Source organism: Micrasema longulum, unplaced genomic scaffold, assembly GCF_059751315.1.
Source record: "Micrasema longulum isolate JH-2025_06_02 unplaced genomic scaffold, ASM5975131v1 h1tg000281l, whole genome shotgun sequence".
In the NCBI taxonomy this organism is placed as follows: domain Eukaryota; kingdom Metazoa; phylum Arthropoda; class Insecta; order Trichoptera; family Brachycentridae; genus Micrasema; species Micrasema longulum.
In genome coordinates this window covers 197,096-208,892 of record NW_028277485.1, presented here as the reverse complement: position 1 = coordinate 208,892, position 11,797 = coordinate 197,096, and the positions used below count along the sequence as shown (strand labels likewise).

The 11,797-nt window shown below is 32.7% G+C and overlaps 1 protein-coding gene across 1 annotated transcript in view; it reads left to right on the top strand.

Moving 5' to 3' along the window:
* Window positions 1-1,389: 1,389 nt before the first annotated feature.
* Window positions 1,390-11,797, top strand: part of LOC148282862 (uncharacterized) — a gene marked incomplete at its 3' end in the record, with an annotated part of 206,675 nt that continues 196,267 nt past the window's right edge. The window contains exons 1-3 of the mRNA XM_088224373.1: window positions 1,390-1,422; window positions 1,832-2,717; window positions 6,468-9,680. Of these exons, the coding sequence (XP_088080499.1) occupies window positions 6,689-9,680 (2,992 nt within the window). The remainder of the gene's footprint in view (window positions 1,423-1,831; window positions 2,718-6,467; window positions 9,681-11,797) is intronic.

The following is an 11,797-nucleotide window of genomic DNA, read 5'->3' as shown; positions in this document are numbered from 1 at the left end:
AAATTGAGCTTGATATAAAACAATTATTATAAGCAACTGAACGTACTTTTGTAATACAATGTACAAACAAGACAAAGAAACCCATGGGGCGGCAGAGAGCATAGAACGCCACTTTAGTATGTATTTGCATACAGACCTCACTGCCTCTAAATTGAATTCGGTCATACCATGTCTTTCTCTGTCTTCTTCGTTTTCTGCATCCATCAACATTCACATCGTAAATCCTTATAGTTGTTCTTTCGCTGTCCATATGTTCAAACCAATGCAGCAGTCATTTCTCAATTTTGTCAATAATGCTTGTCTAAGCCTAACTACAAAATACTTATATTTTTTTTTATTAGTTAGTGTTTTTAAAAATAAACTTATGCTTGATAAGGCAGATAATGACTTTCGGAAGTACAGCAACATTTTGCTGTTCGGGAAATATTTCAATTTGCGTTTATTTTTAGTCAGGCAGTATTTTGACCATAGAATTAGACTATTCTTAATTCTATGATTTTGACATACACTCATACAAATTGGAGAAAAAAATTGTTTTAACTCTTGTGTGGCTGTGATGTCACACTGGTCTACATGCAATATAAGACCTGATAAATATTTTTTTTAATGATGAAGTTGTATTTTTTGTAATCTTCAAATGGACATTTTCAAACAGGATTTGGAAAGTAAAATTTGTATTACTATGCTGGATTTTAATACAAAAAATATTTATCGTTGCAACACCAAGAATCATTGTCCGCCAATACAGCAATAAATCTGTATAAGAGATAGCACAAAGATAGAATTCATAACAAGGATGACAGAGATGCTGTTCTGTGGCCAGTGTTTGTGTAAAACAGATTCAGTTGGTTATTGGCAGTGGTAGGGGACGCACGCATGTAAAATGAGCGGTGTATTTATGATTTTCAATTTATTTTGCTATATCAGGGATAAATAACATTTTTATGAATTATGGAAAAGGAATTATTAAACAGTATGTCTACATGTTTTTTTTCTCATATGCGTGAACTTTGGGATATTCCGTCTTTTGCTTGTGGTAACACGATGTTACATCACCGCGCGCAAAATAATTATTTACCACAGCCTTTTAAGAGTTAAAAATATGACGTAAGTTTGCAAAAGTTATAACAATTCAACCAGAATGACACAATAACCTACAAAGTAGATAGGTAAGTACTGTGAAAAATAATAATTTGTATAGAAAGAGCGGAAAATTCGAAAATATAAAAGTTATATTATCTATGCCTTTGGGCAAATATACTCTAAGGGCAAAAGCATCAAATTATTATGCAAAGTCATTTTATTTTTAAAAAAAGAAAATTATCTGTGTCGTCGTATTTGATCAGCGCGATTGTTGATATTTCTTAAAACTAAGTTTTACTGTTTGGCGTACTAATTTAATCGGTTGATGGTTTCATAAAAGTAAATAAGTTTCCATGTTTGCAATATTATAAATAATATAATGGTTTTGTTTTCCTTTTTCTTAAATAGCGTCAGGTATTTTCATTTTAAGATCAAATAGTGTATTTTAATAGGTTTTCTCTGTTACGCTTTTTTCTATTTTTGTTTTTCTCTGTGCAATTTTTCCAGTAAAATTGTAAGGTTGATAAAGTTTATTTATTTTTGAAAAGCGTAAAGTTAAATTTTCGAAAAGTTCACTTAAGAAATAAAACGATTAAAAATTGTATTTATTGAGTAGTTATTACATTATAATAATTGTTGATTGAATTTCTCGTTTAAATAAGCGGTAATTTCAAGTTCTACAAACGCAAAGTTACAGCGGCTAAAATAGTTTGATTAGGTGATAGAAATAATATGAAAACGACGTTAGCCTCAAATCAGGTATTATAATAGTGGTGTAATTAGACCGATACAAAGGCTCTAAGTTATAATACCATGCTGCCTGACCTTCAAATTGTTAAACTTCGCTTACAAAGTTCTGTGTTCCATTGCATTCATACGAGATTTCTCGCTTGCTCCCGTCTGTAGCCGCGGCGGCCGGCGATGCCTGTTCTGCGCTCTGTCCCATAGTGTAGTACTGTAGTAGGTGTGCATACGATACTTTGACGTTTCCGAGTCGGCGAGCGCTGGATCGAGTTTTAAATTCGTCCCAATGTATTCAAATCGAATAAAAAATGTATTTGGACTAACTGTGACAAATAATCACAATCAATTCCTATGTTAAAATACAAATTGATCAGTGAATCGCGTTGCAATCAAAGATTCGTTTGAAAACGGTGCAATTATTGTGAAAAAAGTTTGGTGCGACGTTTTTTGTTAGTTTGTTTACTATCGAAAAAACCGCTTTTAAGTATGTTCGTCCATTGTTTTATTTATCTAACATTATTCAAGAAAGACTTTTAGTGTACGTGAGTGTTCTGTGATGAATTTTTGTGCAAATATGTTTTCCGTTTCATATTTTCATTATTTGTCATTCGCGTCAATATTGTCATTAGTATCAGTTAGATGTGATAACGGAGTGTCTCTGAGTAAACAGTGGTCGGGTAACTAGTAACTAGTAACCAGGCATAGGTACTAAGTTATTGTATAAATTTAATGTTACATATTGCTGCCTTTTGCGGTGGTTAATTTGTGGGGTGAGTGGAAACATCTGCTCTTGGGTTTATGTGCCATAGTCACACTGTTGGTGTTTAGAGTTTAGGGTGTATTGGACTGACATGACAGGGCTAAACATCTAGTTCACCCTTCGGCGAGAGGTAAGCTATTTAATTACATTACAGTACTTTTATTTGAGTAAATCAAACAACTTTTGTCCGATAATAAAATAAAAATTGTCTCGAAATATTTTCAAACTAAAAAATAAAAATGTATTTCTTGGTAACTAGCAACTTTAATGAAAGTAAGTTTGATTTATTTTAGTTTTAGAAAATTCCAAGAAAAAACGTTTTTTTTTTATTGATGAAAAAACTTATTGTTACAGTAAAATATATATTTCCTCTTTATTCCTTTTTCACATTGAGTAATAAATAGTATTGATTTATGGTAATTTAAATACAAATACAGTTATTTTTATTTTTTATTGAATATGTTTTGTATAATTTTGATTATAGAAATAAAGCTTTTATTTTATTGGTTGGTTGGATGGAAAAAAAATGCATTTGGCAATAAACACGCCAATGTACAATTTACATTATGTACAAAAAGCTAAATAAACAAAAAAAATGTATGTATATCGGTGCATATCGAGATGGTATAAAGTAACATCGATATTTATGTACGAAAATGTCTATATTTGTAAGAAAATTCAAAGAATTTTCGTCGGTAACCTGTAATAGAACATGTTTAGAATTTTTTTTAAATCATATTCTATTTTTCGCACAGAAAACTTAATTTTACTTTGTAGACAAAATTGAAGATACATTTTAACTTCCCGTTAGGATATTAACTACATTGGAAAGTTAACATTTATCTTCAATTTTATCTACAAAGTCAAATTAATTTTTCTGTACGAAAAACAGAATATGCATACATATTTTTCTTCTAAACATGTTCAATTATAGGTTACCGACGAAGACACTTTAAATGTTCATGCAAATATACTAATTTTCGTACACAAATATCGGTTTTTCTTTATAGACAGTCCAAGATAACTCTGTTATCGTCAATCGTCTATAAAGTAAAATCAAATTTTCTGTACGAAAATGTTATTTTTATATTTACATATTTAACTTTTTGTACATAATATTAATTGTGCATCGGCGGGCTTATTACCAAATGGCAGTTTCTTCCAACCAACCAATAAAACAAAAGTTTAATTTTTTTAAGTCAAGTAAAAAAACACATTTAATAGAAAAAAAGCTAAAGATACGTATATAAAAATAGAAATAAATGTATTTATGAAAAATTATTTTAAATCAATACCATTACTTAATGGGAAAAATGGAAAAAAGAGGAAACAGGAAAGAAAGAGAAAGGAGCTGTTTCTTTAGACGTGATTTAAGCAGAGAACTGTAGTAACATCTTTGATGGTGTATGAGAGATGATTCCACAGTGGAACCGCATGGACACTATATGAGTAAGAGAATAAAGAGGAATTGTGGATGGGTATTAAGAGTGTGCTTTGAGAATTTGAACGAAGAGGTAAACCATGAACTGATAAGCGTTGACAAAGGTATATAGGAGCGTAAGGACTATGAAGTACATTGAACAGAAGTGAGAGGGAGTGATAGTCTCTCCGCTGTCTAATTTTTAATGTTCATATTCATATTAGAATTTTATCTTCGTCGGTAACCTGTGATTGAATACATGTTTTAAAAATAAATTAACATTTCATTTTTCATCCAGAAGATTCGATTTTACTTTATAAACAACTAGCTTTTACACGCGGCTTCGCTCACGTGGTATTAGGCAGAAATTAGTTAGGTAACTAATTAGTTTTGTTGTTTATCAATAAGAATTTTTCCGACGGAATTATATATATTTTAGAGATAGAAAGTAGCTTGATCGATTGACGGTCCTCCACCTATCACTATGAAATGACGTTCCGTTAGACTATGGCATTAGGCATCGTTATTCATCGTTATTCATCGCATCGTTATTCTGTTCATCCTATTGTACTACAAAACCAAAATGAAAAGTAAAACAAAACTCACCACAGACAAAGCAAGTCAATTATAGAAATTTTAAGAATTAATTTCAAATTTATTATTTTTTAATCCCACCTTAACGCCTACCTACTACTTTTCAAATAATGTCGTTCATTGTTGATGTATTGTACCCTCAAAGTAATAATGCGCCAAGCTACAATTTCTACCAACCAACCAATGAAATAAAAGTTTTATTTTTTTAAGTCAAGTTACAAAATATATTTAATAGAAAAAAGCTAAAGACACGGATATAAAAATATAAATAAATGTATTTATGAAAAATTAACGCATTATTACTCTGAGATTGTACCTATATTTTTTTCATTGTAATTTTTTTTAAATTTGGGATGAAAAATTTTGAACGCAGTGTTCTTCTCGATATTTTACTCAATTGATTTCTAAGAGTACTGAAATTTGTGGAGTCGTCGATCCGCCGCTTTGTAATTTGGCTAGCCAATATGTATTCCGGTTAAAATCACAATCCGGCTGATCGTAGAGATACGCGAGTGTTCCAAGAAAAAAAAAGTGGTTAAACTGCATTCACAACTTAAAACAGCCTTAGACTTATGTCAGTGTACTTCTAGGGGTGCGATGTGCGATATGCAACGAAACTAACTCTCTTAGAAACTCTAGGAATCTACATTATATGTAAATGTATGATTGGGCATTTTGAAAAAAAAATAAATGTATTTTTGTAAATAATAAATACCAATCAAGTCATGACAAGATTTGTGGAAGTGGAAGAAGTCAAGATTGTTGGCCGGGGAAAGAAAGTCACGCTTGTCGTTTAATTCTCTGCCTACTCTTGCTGAGAAGTGGCGGTAAAAATAATGCTAACTTGTAATAGAAAACGCTTTGCCAAATGACGTAAGTGCTAAATGCTCTGACAGAGTTTTGTATGGACAAAAATACATTATCTTTATCTTACATGTGTGTAAACAAAGATATGAAATGGGTAAAACTTTTCATTATTTGAAAACTGTAAAAAGACACCGGCAATTTTTTTTTATAAAACAGTAGGCCTCTTAAATATTTTCTAATTCATTTTTAGTATGAACAAATCATTGTGTGCATTTATAAATTGTTTTTATCTAGATACCTAGATATTTACCGTCTCTACTGAGAATTTTTCATTTGAAGGGATATAATAGAAATATATAAATGTGCCAACAATGCATGTCTTTGCATTCACAGGAATTATTTATGGAAGCGAAGTGTGGAATTTGAAAAACAAGGATACAAGTAGGCTGAGCTGAATGTTATCGAAATGCGAGTTGTGCAACTATGTACGATAGGTGCACAAGCGCAAACGTCGAGATCCGTACATTATGTAAGGCTGAGATGAGCACTATCGACTAAATCAAGAAAGGAGTTCTGCGTCGGTTTGGACATGTTGAGTGTATGGGCGGCGAAAGAACGGCTAAAAATATTTACCATGCGAGTGGCGATGGATGCAAAAAACGAGAAAGACCGAGAAAGACATAGCATGACCAAATCCAACAAATGCTTTTGATGAACTTGTCAAAAGTCGAAATAATCGGCGTGCGTGCCTGAGATGTTTGAATGACAGTGTGATGTGGCGTTCTATCATCTCTGCCTACCCCTGCGGGGAAACGGATCATGGTTTGTTTGTAAAATATCGTCCAATATTATCTTTACAGTTTAGCCATTTTAATGGTAGTCGATTGATGCTTTTGCTGTAAAAGTCCTGTGTATTCCAGGCAAAGTCCTCAAAAAGGGAGGGAATAATTCTTTAAGTTTTGAAACTATGGGATAACATAGTAAGTGAAAATTATATGAAATAATATATTTTTTTTAAATCAGTGTAGGTGTTTATACATTTAATTTCTTTTGTTTCAGATATTGGATTTAAAACATACCTACTTAAAAAATATTTAAAAAACTAATAACTGGTAAACATAAGTGCTAGTGATTTTAAAAAAATAAAAATAATTATATTAATAAGTGAAGACTGACTAGTGAGAGAACAAATCGATATTATACGATTTGTAATTAACGCGTGTTATATCTTTATTCGTAAATAATAGCTTTTCATTTTCTGTAGAAAGAAAAAAGTTTTCATGAGTAGTCAAGATACGGTTGAGAAATTTCTGGAGGGTGACGTTATTGTCGACCGAAAAAATCCGTTTAAAGATGAAGACGACGATGATGTAAACAGTACGTCAGAAAAAACTCTAGTAATACGAAACAATAAAAATAACGATATTTTAAGCGAATATAAAGAAGTTATTAAAGGAAACAACAGTAAATCCAATTTACTCGTATCTAGTAGTCAATGTACTATTAGAAATGAGTCGTTGATAAAGCATCCAAAACAATCAGAACAAATTAAAGAAAATAATTACGCCAGGTGTTCAAACAATTCAATATGCACTAATAATGATATTTTGTGTTCTACGTCAACGACAATATTCGCATCAAGGAATCCCGAGGAAACTTGTAGTGAATCGTCTTTTATAGAGGATTTCCGTTCGGCCACCCGGCTACAAAATACTTCAGATGGGTACGCGAGCTTGATAGAAGTTTTGACCATGGAGAATAAGAAAAAACGAAGTTCTTTGAAAAAAATATTTCCTTCGATATTTTCTTCTCAATCAAAAACCAATAGTAAAAAAGTCGATGGCAAAGATGAAGGACACTCTAGTAAATCTTGTCCATCAGCCCAACAACCAGAATATCCGGAAAGTTCAGGTCATGAAAATAGTCCAGTCGATGATAAATCAAGGTATTATTTCGATGACAAAACGAAAAAAAATAGAATCAACTCTCCACCCAAAGACACTGAAAGTATTGGTTCATCGACAACTACCCTTGTTCCAGATAGTTTGCAGGACATTGCTATTGCAAAAACTAGATATACCAAGGCTTTAGTATTAAAAAAAGATTCAGTATCCAATTCACCAATTAGCGGAAAGAACATTTTTTCCTCATTTGATAAACAAATTAAAACAGATGTGGATATTCCGCATGAGTTGCGAGATGAAATAATTATATCTCAAGATAAATTAGGAAAGGATAGGGATTTGAACAAACCTATATCCAGAATTCCAGTACCAAATACAACGAAGGATGCTTTGGTCATAATAGAATCACAACCATCACCGAAGATAGAAAAAAACGTTTATGAAACTAAAAAATCTTCTAAGCAGTCGGACTTTTATTTTCACGATAAAAATAAAATGCGAAATTTAAATGAGCTTCCAAAGTCCAAAGTAAATAATAATCGTGAAGAATTCGAATCTTTGGATAGCTATATGTTGAACCACGCTCCTAGAACTTTTTCGGACATTGTATCTGTCGGAGCAGAAGTTAAAATTTCTAAAACCAATGTAACTGTAAGCCCTAAAAAAGAATCTGAAGTTAAATTAAGAAAACAGCTGAGAGCTCGTAGTCTATCACCAAACAAAAATAAATTGAACAGGTCACAACCAGCTCCAAATTTAGGTGATGATATAAAATACGATAATGCAGAAAGTATTGAAAATTATGCGTTATATTCAGTTCCTAAAACTGCTAAAAGTATGGCTTCTAATTCAGATCAAATTCTCGATACAGCAATCAATCCTGCCTCACAATATGAACGGAATAATTTATTGGCTCCAATACCAAAGACAAGGAACAATCCCATTGTGAGCCACGAAATAAAAATTTATCGTCCTGTTATTTTGAACTCTGTACCCGATCAATTAAAAAATAATCCTGATTTAAAATCTATGGAGTGTTCTGAAAAATCCATTGATTCACTATCTGATGTAGATTATCAAAGATTCAATCAATCCGAAAAGGAAACATCATCTCCAATGCGATCGAGTATTTGGGATAAAACATCAAAAATGCCAGATAAAAATGCTGATTCCTCAATTATTAAGAACTCCCCGCCTGACCAAAAAATAAAAAACCTTCAGAATGTCGAAGCATTTTACTGGCAGCAATTAAAAAAAATGAAATATCGGCAAGAACAACAGCTTCTCACCCAAGCTTTGTTTACGACTAACGTGGATAATAATAAAGTTACAATGTATTCAGTGAAGAATGATGGTTTATCTTATTGTCAGATGCCATGGAGATGTAGAAGTGTGAGTCCCGCTTACACAAGAAATAATGAACCAAGAAGTAGTAGCTTACCATATTTTCACGACCCCAACCCAACAAATTGTTCTAGCGGAGTTAAGGAGTTTACAGATAAAGTTGATTTCAGCGTGGTTCAACCTATCCCGCGTGAAAGAAATATTAATCCTAATTTTGTTAGAAATTCCCCTGGAAGAAACACTGTTGGAGCAATTCCTGAGATTACAATAAGAAATAATCCAGGAAGGCAATTTCAAACACATTCTAACTTCTCAACGCATACTCTTCCATCAAATGTACAACCGAATGTGAATTTTGATTCCGAATACTGTCAACCCACGGAAGGAAAAAATGTATTGCTACCAATATTTAAAAAGGGAAGTCTATCAGTCGAAACCATGAAAGAGCCAATAAGAGAAAAACGTGTAAGTTTTTCTAGCATTCATAGTTCAGATACGTCAAAACTTAATAGCGTGTATGAAAATCTATCTAGTTCTCAAATTACCAATAAAATGGAGTCTGACAGTGTTGCTCGGCCTTCTAGAAATCTTCAATTATTCCGCGTGGCAAGATCTTTAGAACCCACTCATTTGCGTTCTCCGGTAAACCAATACAACGTGTCACCCCCTGATGTGCATATCTATGGAAAAATCACCAAAAATAAGCCCCTTGAGGGTGTTTATGCCACGATAGAGAATACAAATTTTGCTAAACAATCAACTCCTCAATATTACCGGCGAGACATGAAATTTCCATCAACCGATTCGAGTCTTAACCAAAATGACGATACTACGTTCAAAGATTCTAGATTGAGTTTGATCTCCGGTGCAGCTAAAAATATATTTAAGAAAGTTAATAGTGCTCGTAGTTCTGGGAGCCACACCGGCGCTTCCGAGTCCGAGAGCGGCTCAGAAGCTGGAGAGGTCCAGAGAATTATGCTTGGTGGTAAAATATCTCCAGGATATTCAGTCCACACCTACCAAGGTAAGAATTGTAACTCTAACTTTTAAATGTACTCGTACTTATTATACTAAGTTTATTGTGTCAGTACTTACTTTGTAGAACATTTTATTATAAACAAAACTCTAGGTATAGTATTTTTACCCCACACGCGAGTTTAATCTCTCATTTATTTACCGTGCTTGAGGTCCCGGTTTCGATTCCCGGCAAGGTTGACGTAAAATGACGCCTATATGTAACAAAAATGTTCCGAGATACACTGCGATTGATATACCAATACAGTGCCCAATGCACCTTGGGTAAGGGAATAATAAATTAATGAATAATGGGTGGTCTAATTAATGGTCAGCATGCAAGAGGTTTTGGCGACATGATTGACATTAAATATTTATTTAAAAAGGTATTTTTGTAGGTTGGTGTATCAATGCAGTGCCCTATGCATCATTTTTTTTCTTTTCAAAATGAGAAATACTAGAGTTCTCGTTATTTACTCAAATATTTAAATTTTCAGACCATTTCCTAAACGTCGTAAATAACTTGTGCTGGAAAAATGGAAATCGAGTTTAGGTAGAATGGGATTTGAACCTTGGACCTATGGTCCGTAAGTCCACAATTCTACCACGGGACCACAAACCGATTAGAGGTTCGATTAGATTCGGAAAGGGAATTATGAAAACAATGAAATTAATGCTTATTTATTTATTTACGGTTCCATGAGCCTTTTACATAATTACAATAAAACCAGTGAAAATAAATACAACCAGAAATAGCATAATATTAAAAAAGAACAAAAACATACGAAAAAGTGTACAATAGTAAACATTATTTATAAAAAAAGAAAATATTACATCTGTAACAAACATAAATATTTATCTAAATAAAAGAAAGGCAAATTAAAGAAAATAGCAATTTTAAAAAAGAGGAAAATAATAAAAAAAGTGCTTTAAAAGAAAAGTTAAAAAGTTCTTTAATTCTTCAATGTTGTTTAATTCTTAAGAACGCTAAAAAAATTCTCCGGAGATGGTGCGGTAACGTTTAACGTTTAAGAAAACGAGTGATTTCAAATAAAGTTATTCAAAACGAAATGTTTGTACTCGTATATAGCAGTGGCGAATAGTGACATTTTAAGAGGCAAGCTATTTTTTTTCTTCATAATTTGTACCTGCATGTACGTAGATACATATGAGTAATAAAGTATATACGCGGCTCGTTTCCTTCTAAATATGAATAAAAATTGACGCTGCACCGAGCGGAGCGCCACTATCTAAGACGGGCGGATGAAAAAACTGCAGAATACTAATCAAAGGAAAATAGTCCTAAGGAAAAAATGTTTGAAATGCTATTCTCTAAATAGAGAAGCTTCAAATAATATCTGTAATCTGCGAGTGAACTCAGGAAGGAAAATATGCCTGGGTTTTGAGATTTTAAAATACAGTACACATTTTGTATGAAGAAATAAGCTGCAGTAATCGGCCAGTTTCTTTCCCTCACTGGGAACGGGCTGGACGCGCTTATATATGTTAATATTTATTTTTTGAGGAAGATATATACGGTGACGTTAATTTATAATAAATAAGATTTTTTTTCCCATAATTAAAACTACTATAAAACATTTTTATTTATTGTCAAATGTAATGGTGTGAATAATTCATAAAGGAGTGAAGCGGGAATGTGTGATGTCACCATGGCTGTTCAACGTGTATATCGATAACTGCATGAAAGAACTGAAAGGCTTAAGATGGGAGCAAAAATGGGTGATTTAAATGTCAATTGTCTTTTGTATGCTGACGATGCCGTACTTCTTGCTAACAACAAAGAGAAACTGCAATTCTTGGTAACAAAGACCTACGATGTATGCGAGGGAAGCGATTTGGTGATGAATGTCGATAAATCGAATGTGATGGTTTTTGAAAGAAATGAAAGTATGACTAAATGTGAAATAACTGTTAATGGAGTTATACTAAAACAAGTAGAGGAATTTGTGTATCTGGGAAGTATGTTTACTAGGGATGGAATGACTGAGAAAGATATTGAAAGGAGGGTGAGTGCCGGGAACAGAGTAAACGGTGCACTTAAATCGACCTTGGCAAATGAATGTTCGTCACAAGAGGCAAAATTAGCAGTTCACAACGGAGTCCTGG